The sequence below is a fragment of the Sinocyclocheilus grahami genome, unplaced genomic scaffold, assembly GCF_001515645.1.
Source record: "Sinocyclocheilus grahami isolate Dianchi unplaced genomic scaffold, SAMN03320097.WGS_v1.1 scaffold296.1, whole genome shotgun sequence".
Lineage (NCBI taxonomy): Eukaryota > Metazoa > Chordata > Actinopteri > Cypriniformes > Cyprinidae > Sinocyclocheilus > Sinocyclocheilus grahami.
The window spans coordinates 225,984-240,983 of record NW_015505475.1 but is presented as its reverse complement, the minus strand read 5'-3'; the positions used below and the strand labels follow the sequence as shown (position 1 = coordinate 240,983).

At 36.5% G+C, this 15,000-nt stretch overlaps 1 protein-coding gene across 2 annotated transcripts in view; it reads left to right on the top strand.

Moving 5' to 3' along the window:
- Positions 1–15,000, top strand: part of LOC107601002 (PHD finger protein 21B-like) — a 53,010-nt gene that overhangs the window by 29,634 nt on the left and 8,376 nt on the right. For both annotated transcript variants that reach the window (XM_016293010.1, XM_016293011.1), the window contains exons 3-5: positions 9,694–9,786; positions 12,400–12,744; positions 13,635–13,760. In XM_016293010.1, coding sequence (XP_016148496.1) covers positions 9,694–9,786; positions 12,400–12,744; positions 13,635–13,760 — 564 coding nt within the window. The remainder of the gene's footprint in view (positions 1–9,693; positions 9,787–12,399; positions 12,745–13,634; positions 13,761–15,000) is intronic.

Sequence of the window (15,000 nt, the reverse complement as noted above, 5' to 3'; positions counted from 1 at the left end):
TAATGCACAGCATCATGCAGTGACAGATACATTCAGCCATGTGGCCTTCTTTATGTTGGTCAGTTCTGCCTGGAAGTACTGTCCCCTTGTGTTAAGTGTGCACTTAAGTCAGAGTAGATGACATATGTTATTTGACACAACTGAAAGTTGAGCTATGACTTTTCAAAATTGCACTTTTGTGTTTTGTGTGTTGGTCATTCATCTGTCCACAAACTAGGGCTGCACTAGGGCTATTTATTATTAATAATTATACTTTACAGAAAACTTTTATTTTATGGAAAACTGCAGGTGATCTGTTAACATGGAGGGGCCTATAACTATAAACCATAAGAAAGGTCTAACGGCTGTTTCACATTGAGCACGATGCGAAAAAGCGCGGCGAATCGCCAGCGAAACAATTGATCGCCTTCTGCTAATTCAATCCTGCACGCTAGGTGGCGCTGACTAACAATGTATTTCATATATGGATTAACATCGTTGGCTGTTCAATATACAGCATTAAATTAAGGTAAATAAAGTTTGGTTCTACACAAGAATATCTATAATTCTTACAAGAATACATCCTAAAATATAATTAGAGGTACAATTAGTTTCAAGCTACACTTGAAAATGTATGTAATTATTAATGTATTTACTTAAAACCCACTTTAAACCATCATCGAGTGCTTGTAATAACTTCCGATTGTGATCTGTAGTTGATTTTGATTCTATAATAGGCAGACATGCACTCTTTGTATGCTTAAAAACGGTACACTGCTTGTCATTTGTCACAAAAACAGCCAGTGCTCTCCAGATCACATAATTCAGTGGAGAATTAATAGAAATTATATTAAGAATATGTGAGAATAAATCTGTTCTGATTCCAATGATAACAAGAACTCGGCATCCACTATCGGAATAGCCTACTCTTCTTCGGTGTTGGTTTACACTGGTTTTCGAAACAGCGCCACCACTCTCGCCTTTTTGTGCAAGAGCTGCTGCTCCGGGCAAGTGATCTTAGCTCAAATCTAACTGGATGGCCCATTTCATCGACACACAGGACGAATAAAAAAATCCTTGCTTTTTTGCGCCTTGAATGTTTACGCCTAGTGTGAATAGCCCCATAGGGATCTATTGTTTCGATTCAAAAGCGTCATCGTGCCGAACGTTCGCGCTGAATTTTCGTGTTCGGTGGGAAAAGGCATTAATGTTTTGTTATAAAATATTATATTATTATGAACTAGACCTATATGACAACAATTTCTTACTTTGAGGTCAGGCATCCATGTCTTAAATATGAAATGTGAGCCTGTACACTTCTCAGAATCATCTTCTAAACGTCCCTTTTCATCCAAAAGTATGATCATTTGGATTCTCTCATGTTTATTTCAAATTTATTTCGAGAGAAATGTTATTTTTCCTATTTTTACCCAAAATAGGTCAGTGTGAGCATTATTGAGTGCTAAACATGTAAAATTTCATTCATACTGGAAGCTGGAAGGTGCCTCACAGAAGTAATGTATCTTCTGATTCCAGGAGATCCCTTATATGGATGAAGACATTGAGCTATCGCTGTAGCTAAATTAAAAGTAAAGAGAAACGCTTTGATTAAACATGAAGACAATAAACACACAGAAATCAGAATCAGAAAGTATCAGAAAGAGCTTTATTGCCAAGTATGTTTGCTCATACAAGGAATTTGTTATAGTGTCACAAGCTTCCAGTACACGGAGACAACAACACACAGATAATAAAAATGAGATGTGAATAAAATACACATGCATAAATGTAAACCACAACAAAATATTCTCAGCAATATATGGTTTACTTATACATGGCTCTCTTTTTTGAAAAACGGGTTATTAAATACTTCTCATAACAAGTTTGGGAAGATGTTTGGCGTGTGTTGTTGAAAATTGCAGCATGGTATGACTGTATTACGAGTATTGTTCTTCACTCACTTACTCACAGTACTGTCTTGCCTTGTGTTGTTGGTTGTATTATGCTCAACCAACAAAACATTAAACGTGTTTGTCCACAAACTTCTGCAAACAAAAAATCTATATATTTTCAGTGATTTATTTGCTTAGAGATCATACAACACTGGACACACTCAAAGTGCAGTATTGCAACACATTGTACTTTTGCTGCTCACACTTATAAAAACAGTCAACCATAAGAACACTGAAATAATCTGTTCACAAACTTCTGTAAACAAAACACAATATTTTCGTTGTTTGGGTGAACAGGTACAATGTTACAACCTATTTTACAGTCACCCGTTGCCTCATTGTTTATATCAGATGAAAAATATTGCCTGCTCTGGTTGGAGTGTGTCCTGGTGCAGGTCTTCATAAATAATAGCAAAGACCTTCCCAACAGAAAAGACTCTTTATTCGCATGAGTAGTCACCCCCTCCACTGCTTCTTTCACTCTTCCTCCCCCTACTCTCTCCCTTCCCCCTACTTCATGCTGGAACGTTGGGATTGTTTTACTGCCTTTTATGGCTGTATTGTTTGGGAGAGTGAAGCTGTTTTCAGCTCTCCCAGCTGCCCACTGATTCAAACCCTAAAACACCCATCAGACTTGAGGAGGAGAACCAATCACAGCCTTTTTGTTTTGTTGATGAATACGGGAGGGGGGAGACGTCTCAGACCACCTGGCCAGTCATTTGGAGCCTGATAATATGTGGATTGTGGTCCGGTATGGATGCACATACTAACAGCATCATTTCAGCACACATGTACCATATGAAGCAGTTTTACAAGCTACAAAAACAACAAGGATAAAACATCCAATAGTTGTAGTTGGTGAGGATTTTTAATGTTTTGTTATAAGAATTAGCAACATCTTTACCAAAGTTTATATGATTGGAAGTGCACATCGCCAGTGAACAGTGTAGCATAATTGTTGAGAGTCTTTTGAATGATATACCTTTGGGATTAGGATGAAATAGATTAAATAAGTATACAACAAATTTAAAACAAATTTGTAAAGAATATAATTTTTTATTGAAAAAAAAGTTTGTAGAACTGGATAGTAAAAGCATGCAGGGAATGTAAAAAAAAAGTTTTATTATTGCTGTAAATTGTTTTTATTATTGCTGTAGTTTTATTATTATTTGTAAATGTTAGAATGTTAAAAAGATCAAATAGCTTGTCAAAATGAAGAATTTGATGGTAAAAGCATTTAGTCAAATTTCTATGTTTGAATGTTAGATCTAGAATGATTGATCAAATTATGTATAGTTTGAACGGATGAAACAAGCCAGGATTTCCCGTTCTGTCTGCTTATTTTCAAACTCCCTCTGACTCTTCTTCTGCAGATGTCTTTACTTTTGTTAGGCAGCAGTCAGAAGTATTTCTCTGCTGTTTCCCAGTGATGTCAATGCCAAACAAAAGAGACTTATTTCGAGTGGAAATTCTTGATGTTGGTTTCCAGGAATCAATTGAATAGATTTAATTACCATTGTTGAAACATACAATTTTGTGACTAAAAAAATGGCATAAAATCACTTGTTCATTAGGTGCTTTTAAAGTCTGCCAGAGTAAGAACGGGTCAGAGTTATTTCCCTCCCTGTTCTTATTTCTATTATTCTGGTCAATGTTTGTGAGCACTTCTCATTTTATCGCTTCCTTAAGATGAATCACATGCTGTATTCCTCATTTTTAGGTCGCTTTGTATAAAAGCTTCTGCTAAATGAATACATGTTAATGTTCATCTTTATTATTATTTTAAGGGGAAAGAATATTGTGTACAAATATTGAATTATTTATTAATAGGCCAGTCACAACATGACAATTTACAACCTGAAATAAACTTGCTTTTTCATAAAAAAGTAAAAATTATGTAATTGACCTTGACACACAGTCCTAAGCAGGGGTGAGCAACTCAAGCCCTCGACGTCCACTATTTTGCATTGTCTAGGTCCAACAATTATAAAACGGTTTAAAAAACTTTACCAAAATCTTCAGGATTACTTGAAAATAACTGTCAGGTGTTTGATTGGGCTTGGATCTAAACTCTGCAGGTCCTAAACTCTGCCCATGAGGATCCTCTGTGGTTTTTATGGGGGTTTTTGTTTGTTTGTTTTTGCCTGTTGGTTGCACCATGTGACTTTGATTTGACATGCTTAAATATGAAATCATACAAATTTTTATAAGGCAAAATATCAGAAGCGTAAACAAGATGTTCTTATGAAAGTGTATTTTAAGTCATTTTATATATTACTTATATTTTTTATCTATATTTTTGAATAAGTTAATAGATAGGGACAAGGAAAGAGCATCTTATTTAACTGTAAAATATTTTAACCATGAAAAGTTTTATGTTTGGTTCACACAAAATGCATTTTTGCATTTCACTGCACTACATTAAAGTTTTTTTTTTTATGTAAACATGTCCATAGATAGCAGTCTTTAACCATTTTGCCACATCTCGCTCACCTCACGCATTAACACGGTCTTTAAGATGCTGTGTCAAATTTAAAGTTCAAATTTAAAACCTGTGTCAAAACCCTGCCTTCTTTTCCATTCATCAGTGTTAGTAAATGTTTTGACATGATCTTCAGCTTTGACGCTTCCAGTTGTATCTAGTGTAGCCTTACAGAGGAGCCACCTAAATGGAGATGGGCTCTGTGCCGATGTTTATGCCCTGCTGATAAGTCAGCATTGGGGTACTGTGCTACAAACAGCCACAGTAGCACACTCCGGTCCAAAAAGCATCACTAATAACTCCCACACACCAGTGACATGGCAAGTGTCAAGTGTTAATTGAATTGCACAGCGTCTACATGTGTGGAGAGAAAAGCACAGGGTTGTTCTGATGACACATTTTGACTGCTTCATTTCATTTCCAAAAGATTATTACTATCCTGGTTCAGTTAACATGTAAGGTTATGTTTTTTTTATTTAATACTGTGAAATAATAGAGAACGGCGGTCCCGGCGAAGGAGCGGAGATAACAGTGAAAGCCGATCCTGCGATCCACAGCACTAAGTTGATGTATTTCCTCAGCAACCAGCACAGATCAGCTCTAGGCATAACGATGCGGATATCGTCCTCTTTTGGAAGGCCAAACAAAGTAGTTTCGCTTTCACAACGAAACACACAGCGGCCTAGCGTGAGCAAAAGCCCTGGCTTAGCGTGAGCTGAAGCCGGGCAAGAGTGACCTGAGGCGGCGGGGTCGAGAACGGCGGTCCCGGCGAAGGAGCGGTGAAAACGGTGAAAGCCGATCCGGCGATCCACAGCACTAAGTTGATGTATTTCCTCAGCGACCAGCACGGATCAGCTCCAGGCATGACGAAGCGATATCGTCCTCTTTTGGAAGACCAAACAAAGTAGTTTCGCTTTCACAACGAATCACACAGTGCCTTAGCGACATGGCGGCAGCGGCAACAATACTACAGCGAGAATAAAAGTTACGCCTTCTTTCTTTGCGTGAACATTTGGGCGGCGTTATGCAAATCTTCCCACATAGTGAGGTAAATATGTGGGGGCGTGTTCGAACGAGCCATTTTAGGGGGGTGTGGCTGACTCTTAACTTTTATAAAGAATATCTCTTTGGATTTGAGACTTTAGTCTTTGCAACTTTACAAATCTTCTTTATGCACCAAGAGCTTGTAACACTCCAAAGAGAAAAGAAAAAATGAAATCGCATCATATGACCCCTTTAATGTTACCTTTTTAAGGTTGGTTGGTTGTCTCCATGGTTGAAGACAACTGTCCTTTTCAGTAGAGAAAGGAAAAACAAATATAATGTATATGCTTTGGGTCCAACTGTATCGAGATAAATGTCATTGTAGTTTTCCCTCTCTGTCTATAAAACACTCATCCATAAGTGTAATTTCCTCTTAGGCCAAACTGCTGAAGATAGTGGCTTTATTAACTGTAGTATTTGAACTGCTCACAGCGCCTCCATGTGGTGTTTTCTGGTATTGGACCACTAGTGAGAGAGGATATACAAGTCATTTTTTTAATGTGACATTATTATCATAAGAACTGTGTTAAGAGCTATTTAGGTTTTTTCATGCACAGTTTTTTGGTTATTTCTTTTTATATTGCTTGTAATGTGAGAAAAGTAGTGAACTAATATTCTGTCATATAACTGTTTTCTGTAGATATTTTAGCAGCTGAACAAGGAAAAACGTGTTTATAACAATATAACAAACAACAATATATAAATTTTTACTACAGAATTTAGCTAAAAATGCTATGAGAATACTTTTTTTATTGATTGATGAATTGTAGAATTTTCTTGAATTAATTTGGTGGTACGTTTTGAACTCGTAACAAAGCTTAATATCTTCTGTGGTGTTGCTTGACAACTAAATTAATCTTAAAGATTTTAAGTTATTTTACTGGAAAACAAGCAAAATACTTAAAAATACTTAGTAAAAGTGTTTTGTTTTCATAACGTTAAGACATATAAGGCCACACAGAATGTTTAATACAGTATAATAAAAATGTCAGATTTGTCTGTCAGTGATTACAGCGGTTGTTTAAACAGCCATAAGATTTATGACAACTCACACTTGTGCCATTCTTTTATGGACCCCAAAAATAGACTATTGCATTTTAAATGTTCTGATAAACAGCTAAAAATAGGTGCTTCAGTTTACCATTACAAAGCATAATGGGGCTCCAGGCCAGAATAAGCTTTATAGCTTCTGACTGTTCATAAATTCCTGCTGGAAATGTTTCAGTCTTGTTCCTCATTGTGTGAGGAGTCTTTTACACTAATTTCACTCCTACACATGTCTAATCAGGCCTCTGAATCCTCAAACGGTCCGTGACGTTCCAGGAAAGAGCAGAATTGTTAGCGTTCACCTGACATTTCGTTCTTATGGCAGCTGCAGGGGCTGATGGGTAATTCACTGCAGGCCTGCTGTTTAATTCAGTACTTTCACAAAATACAAGCTGAATGCCGCAGCTCAAGGTTACTGCTGTCTCTCTCTCTCTCTCTGCTGGGATTCAGCAATTACTAAAATCACAGCCCTGACGGAGCAAGACATTTCATCCGGACCGTTGTCATGGGAACAGGCCGCAGGCTGCCCCACCTCCTCATGTCGGTTCGCTACTGCACAGTAGACTGAGATGAGTGACTGAGAGGGATTTTAAAGCAGTACGTCTCAAACTCTTTTGTCTTGTATTCTTCTGGTTATATAAGACCCCTGTGACAGCAGGACATGAAGTGCAAAATCGGTGCTCACTGCGGCCATGGATGACATTACAGCGTCTACAGCAAACTAAAGCTTTAGAAGCAAATTTTATATTTAGAGTGTATTTATAATGCTATTATATATGGCTGAGGGGTTAAATCTCCACAAGAGTCCTTAATAGTCCTAATTTAAGCAATATGGTACTCAAGGTCTTAATAAAACATTAAAATACAAAACTAAATGAATAAATTATTAAAATAAAAAAATGAAGTGACATTACAGAGCTCAAACTTCTCGTCTTTATTCATCAGTCAACATGTGATTACAAGTGATTACTGCGAACTTAACATGTTAAAATGTTAAGTTAAAACTAGTGCTGTCAAACGATTAATCACGATTAATCGCATCCAAAATAAAAGTTTTTGTTTACATAATATCTGAGTGTGTACTGTTTATATTTATTATGTATATATAAATACAAACACATGCTTGTATATACTTTACTTACTTTTAGTCATTTAGCAGACGCTTTTATCCAAAGCGACTTACAAATAAGAAAAAGTAATTAAAACTAAAAGCTAAAACTCTATAAATACTATATATATACACACACATTTAAGAAAATAAAATAAATTAAATAAAAATGACAAATGCATACAACAACATTTCAAAACTAAAACATTTAAATGAAAACAAAAAATAAAGCTAAAAACAATTCAAAAATATTAAAAGAACAAAAGGTATGAGTATAATAATGATTCTAACATAACACTAAGCCAAACACCAAAAAACAACTATATATGTGTATGTACAGCCACACACATATACATATACATGTACATATATATATATATAAATGGTAACACTTTACAATAAGGTTCATTAGTTAACATTAGTTAACTACTTTAGTTAACATGAACTAAGCATGAACAATACTTCTACAGCATTTATTAATCTTAGTTAATGTTAATTTCAACAGTTACTACTACATCATTAAAATCAAAGGTTGTGCTTGTTAACATTAGTTAATGCGCTGTGAATTAACATGAATTAACTATGAACAACTGTATTTTCTTTAACTAACATTAACAAAGATTAATAAATACTGTAATCAATTTATTTTTCATTGTTTGTTCATGTTAGTTAATACATTAACTAACATTAACTAATGGAACCTTATTGTAAAGTGTTACCATAAATACATTATATATATATATATATTATTTCATTTCCATTTTGTATGTTGAAGTACTGAAATAACTCAAAATAAAAGTAAAACTTAATAAAAAGCCTATATAGACATAATAAAAAAAACTAATAAAATGACAACATTACTACAACTGTAACTAATACTAAAATAGATAACTAATACAAATCAAAGTACATTAGTTCATCAGTAATCCTAAAAATATGTTATGTTTATATGTTAAATATATTTATATATAATATAATAATATAAATGTTTATCCATGTAAATATTTTCAAAATATATACTGCATGTGTGTGTATTTATATATACATAATAAATAATCACAGTACACATATGTATATATTATGTAAACAAAAACTTTTATTTTGGATGCGATTAATCGTTTGACAGCACTAGTTAAAACTTCTTGACTGAATTAGAAAACATCTGACATTCTTGTTTTTATATACAGTGGGGCAAAAAAGTATTTAGTCAGCCACCAATTGTGCAAGTTCTCCCACTTAAAAAGATGAGAGATTTTTTTCCCCACTGTATTTGAATAAACATTTTAAAATTGACTTTTTAATAGTTTTTTATCCATGTGGGGTAAACAACATGTGAATAGAGTAATATGTCTGAATTAAGATTATTCATTAAGCAGTAGGCAAAAAGTACCCAGATGAAATACTGAAGTTTAAAGTGAGCATCTCTATTACATCATTCCTCTATATACTCTATTTTTGACTGCCACTGTAGACATCAGCATCATATAACTATAAACGTATGCTAGTTACTTCTGTGATTATTTTAATGTTATGCTAGTTACTTCTGTGATTATTTGAATGTTTGTATCACAAAAAGAGAATATATTGAATGGTTGACAGTTTCTAATGCAGTTTCATATGCAGATTTTAATTTTCAAATGACACCAGTGTGATCATGTTTCAGAGGATTAATGAATCAGTCAAACTTGTACAAATTAGTATAAAGAAATAACTGCCCAGATCAATCGTCCAACCCTCTGATCCACTGATTTATTCTTACCAATAAATGAGTTAAACTACCTCACTAAAACAAAAGTCATCACCTGAATCACCACTTAATGACTGACTCAAAATGAGCCATGAAATGAGTCAATCCCAAGAGCATGTTTGTGTACCAGTTTTTGTTTCAATTCACTGAAAAGCACAATTAGAAGAACCACTTCATGAAAATGAATCTGGCTCTTCTGTCCTGTTTGGCTGTTTAGCATGAGCAGTAGATGAAGTAACTACGTAATTATGTATGTTTTTCATCATTCTGTCCTCCTAACCTCTGAAATGATTGCTATTCCTGTCTCATCATATGTTTGGTTTCTATCTGACAGATGTTGGGAGCCCTCACCGCGATGCCGATAAAGGTGCCTCACATCAGCTCTCTGCAGCGGCTGGCAGGACACTCACCCAGTGTGCTACCTCAGGTAATACACAACATTAGAAAAACACTCAAACCTGTATTCATGTAACCTTATTATTTACAAAAAAATTTCATAGAAGACACTTTTAAAACATGTCAAAGACATAGCAAGCGTAGATAATCCACCGTAGTGACCCCTAACAGGAGCAGTTAAAAATGAGAATGAGAGAGATTCATAGCGGACTATTTTATTTATTTTATTGCTTTTTATCACTACTTTATTCTTTCCTTTAAGACAGTTTCATTTTTTGTAATTATTGAATAAATTAACGAACTTGAGTAGTTGACGTATAGTATCCTTTTCGTCAACAAAGACTTGATTAAAATTTAAGGTAGTGTATGTCTTAAAGTAATAGTTCACCCAGTAATTAAAATTTGTTGTTAATTTAGTCATCCTCAGGTAATGTATTTTCTTCAGTAGGACAGTATAGAAGATTGAAACCTTAGTTTTTGGTGATTCATAAAATGCAAGTTCATGGCTACACATCACTTTGAGAATCAAAAAAGAATATACTGCCAAAACAAAATTAATACCCGTGGTTCCTGACATTATATTGAGGTCTTATGAAGTGAAATGATTGTCTGTGCTGGAAATTTAACATTATTTTCAACTTTATTACCTGTAATCCATAGCTTCAGACAAAGAGGACATTTTTTTTCTGCAAACTGTTTCTTTTGGACATTTCATTCTAATGAACTGGTTTAGATAACCATTTCACCAGCTTGTTCATGTAATCATGTAATTAAGCCACGTATACACAGTAGTGGTCGACCGATATTGTTTTTTTGACAGCCGATGCCGATATCTTGGCAAGCAGGGTGGCCGATGGCTGATATAAAGCCGATATAATTTTATTTATTTTAACTGATATTTAAGAAATTTGAAATAATTTGAAAATGGATAAAAAAAATAATTGTTAAATAAACATACTTATACTTTAGATGACAAAGTATATCACAAATAAATAAATATTTAATAAAAATATAATTAAAAAGGAAGTAAACGCTGTAACCAACAGGACACTCAGTATTCTGGGAAGTTTGTGTGCATTGGGAATAATTTTTTCAAATAAAGCCAAGGTAACTCTCATTTTACATACAGCACACAGTGGAAATTACATGAATATGGCAGTGGGCAAATGCATAAAGCGCAGCATAATTTGAAATCACGAGTTTAAATTTTTCGATCACGCATCTCCAGTGAAGCTGAACTCTCCTACTCTCCGCGTTCAATTCGCACGGATCGACTGTCAAACAGAGAACACGCGATCATGCAGGTCACATGCACACTTTACAAGATCTCACAGCTGGATCCGACTAAGTTTGCAAGGTTTGTGAAGTTAAATGCTCATTAGTCATTCAAAGATTTGTTTAAATGATATGAATGCATATTTGCTGAATGCTGTGGGCAAACAAGAAAGTATTATAATGTGTGCCTTTCTATTACTAATAATATAAAAGCAATCGTTATAATACTTTTTGTATACATTTTAATTCCTTTGTTTAACCTTTAAGTTCTATTTGATTATTAGACAGACGTCTATCCGTATTAGCGAACAAGAAGGAGAATGTGAGCACTGTGTGTTCAGGCGCTGCCGTTCTCGGCGCCGTCAAAATAAAAGTCGAACGCATCGGCCAAACAGAAAAACTTATCGGCCGATGCCGATATTTGAAAAATGCCAAATATTGGCCGATATAGCGGCCTTGGCGATATATCGGTCGACCACTAATACACAGTTATGTTATTAAAGCACCCAATAATGATGTGAAATGCATATGTTTTACATGTCTAAAACATATAAAGTGAATAAACTGGTTTTAATCAACTCACCTTTTTACATAAACCATGAGACACTATAAAAACTTTCATATCGCCCCTTTATTCAAGTGCTCGGTTCTCGCATGCTTTTATAACTGCTCATCAGTTCTTTGGTTCCCAATGTTTCCTCAGTTAAGTGTTCTTCTGGAATAACTGAATAAGTTGGCAAAAACATTCTTGGATCATATACGGACGTATATTGGCTTATTTTGCAAATAATTTTTGACTGATTTGTAGTTTCTTCCACAGACTGATTGTTTCCTTCATAAAACCTCAATATATTGTCAGGATCCATAGGTATTGATTTTGTGTTGCCTGTATATGCTTTGTTTACTCTAAAATGAACATAAATCACCAAAAATCGTGGTTTCAGCTAAAAATCTTCTTTACCGTTCTACTGAAGAAAAAAGTCATCTACATCTTAATGGATGGAACTTGCTCTATAAATAGCGATTGCAGGGGTAAAATTCCTCCATCATCAGCTTTGTAGAGTAATGGAAAAATGCATTTGAAATGACACAAGTGAAAATAACCAGAAAACTTTGTGCTCACATAGAATTTTATACACAAACTATTAATTTATGACATAAACATCTGAGATTTATTTAATAAAGAGATCATAAACAAGCCAAACTTCATCCAAAATAACCTGCAACTAAGCAAATGTCAATCAAAAGCTGACAGAAACTTGACCTGAAAGATTGAACGATTTTGTTTAAGAGATCAAAATATTTGAAGCCAAAGCCAAGAACCATCTGCTGCTTAGGGGAAGAAACTTTGTGTTCTATGTCTTTTTAGGTCAGGCCAAAGACTCTCATTCCAGACAGCCTTCCCCACAGCCCATGCCGAGAGCAGCAGTCCGGTCAAACGCTGGCTGTGCTGCAGGGCATGGCTGTGGTCAGCCCAAAGAGCCAAGGCGCATCTTTGCCAACTGCCAACAGCACCTTCAGTCACGAGAGACTGTCCAACGGGCAGGAAGAGAGTTCCTCTTTGCCCTCGTCTGCGCCGAGCACGTCCAAAGCCTCCGCAAGTCCAGGGGTGGCTTACGCCATCATCTCAGCAGCCTCGCCTGCAGCCCATGGGGTGTCAGGTGTAACCAAGGCCATTAAGGTGCAACCGCTGATTTTCAGCCCTAACAGCAAGGTCAGAAGATCTTTCATCACCTAATTACCTAATAAACATGCTGCTCTGCTTGCTGAATTAGTTTACAACTTGCATGATGCCGTTAGTGTCACACTGTGGCAAATGCTAATTAGATGCACATTATCTGTTCAGTTGATTTAAAGGGTTAGTTCACCCCAAAAAAATGAAAATTAGCCCATAAATTACTCACCCTTAAGTCATCCTAGGTGTATATGACTTTCTTCTTTCAGACGAATCCAGTCGGAGGAATATAAAAAAAAATTATTTCATCTTTCAAGCTGTTTCATGGCACTCAGCGGGTGTTGCATGCACCCGTCCAAAAGAAGTTAAATAAAAACCACCCATCCATAAAAAAAGTGTCTCACAAAGGCCTTCTGCGAATCAATGCATTTTTGTACGAAAAATATCCATATTCAAAACTTAATAATCACTTTTTTATGGATGTGCACTTTTTATTTAACTTCTTTTGGACGGATGCATGCAACACCCACTGAGTGCCATGAAACAGCTTGAAAGATCAAAGACAATTTTTAATATACCTCCGACTGGATTCGTCTGAAAGAAGAAAGTCATATACACCTAGGATGACTTGAGGGTGAGTAATTTATGGACTAATTTTCATTTTTGGGTGAACTAACCCTTTAAGATTTAAGACCCCTTTTCGTGATTCATTTGAATACTCTCCTACTATAAATTTTGCGTCTGAAAGGGAAACTCCTACAAATACATATTTAAAAAGGTCAGGTGCAAAAATAACTGTCCACGCTTTTTCAGTGCTAATTCATCACTGCGCGTCTTTAGTAAAACCTGACAGTACTATTTAAACGCCAAAAGACGGTTTGCGCTGGTGAAAGCTGTTAGTAAAACTGGCTCTTAATGTGTGTATCCAGGTTATAATCATTCAGCCCCAGATTTCCAGCAACTCCAAGAGTTCTCTGGCCTCACAAACTAACAGTCCTGTGAAGGAGCCAAGCCCTGACCCCTCAAACCCAGCCAAAAAGGAGGAGGATCCAGAGGTACACTCACGACTTGTCTTGGCTATTAGAAGCATTTTTGACATGACCAGTGCACTTCGACAGGAAGAGACCATCTGATTGACATGGCAATGACTAATTACAGCAGTGTTGTAGTACTTGAACTTGTGGAGGACTTGAGTCTGAGTTTGGTGTTGTCTGGACTTGAGTACTACAACACTGAATTAGGTAACACTTTAGTATAGGGATCAATTCTCACTATTAACTAGTTGCTTATCAGCATGCCTATTATTAGCATATTGGCTTTTTATTAGTACTTATGAAGCACAACCATTATTCTGCATGACCATATTCTACATCCCTAATCCTACCCAATACCTAAACTTAACAACTACCTTACTAACTATTAATAAGCATCAAATTAGGAGTTTATTGAGGCAAAAGTCATAGTTAATGGTTTGTTAATAGCGAGAATTGGACCTTAAAATAAAGTGTGACCCTACTGTTCACTCAAACCTTTCTGATCTTGGAATTTGGGGATGCTGGAGCCTATCCCATGTCTTGGGTCATAGGCAGGGAAATAACCTTGATGTAGGGCTAGCCCATCATAGAACGTCTAGGTTACTTGTGTAACCCTCGTTCCCTGAAGGAGGGAACGGAGACGTTACGTCAGTGACTGACGAATTGGGATCTCGCCCGAGAGCCCAATCACCTTCGAGTGTAAACTAAACAAGCCAATGACAGTTGGCGTGCGTGTTTCGCCACGCGCACCCCGCCCCGCAGTGCGGGTATAAAAGGAGAGCGCGTGCAAACGCACATCAGTTTTTCGCTGAGGAGCCGAAACTACGTGCCCCGGCCGTACAGCGGTGGTACAGCAACTGTGGCGACGTAACATAACGTCTCCGTTCCCTCCTTCAGGGAACGAGGGTTACACAAGTAACCTAGACGTTCCCATTCAGTCAGTCACGTTCAACGTTACGTCAGTGACTGACGAATTGGGATCCGTATGGAAAACGCCACTATTGCTGACCCCCTCCAGTGCCCTGCGGAAGCCGGCAAGTCCCCCCACACCAGCTGGGGCGGAAGATAGGACACCGGCTAGGCAGAGGTGTACGCCACTGCTGTTCCATACAGTGGTACATTGGATAACACTGGGAAAGCGTACCCAGTTGGGACGCTACGGAAGCCACATCCCGCACATAGGAGGTATTATGTGGAATTACACATATGGACTGGCCCAGGGCAGTACTACATATGGAAGTCCCTGCGGTAGACTCAACCC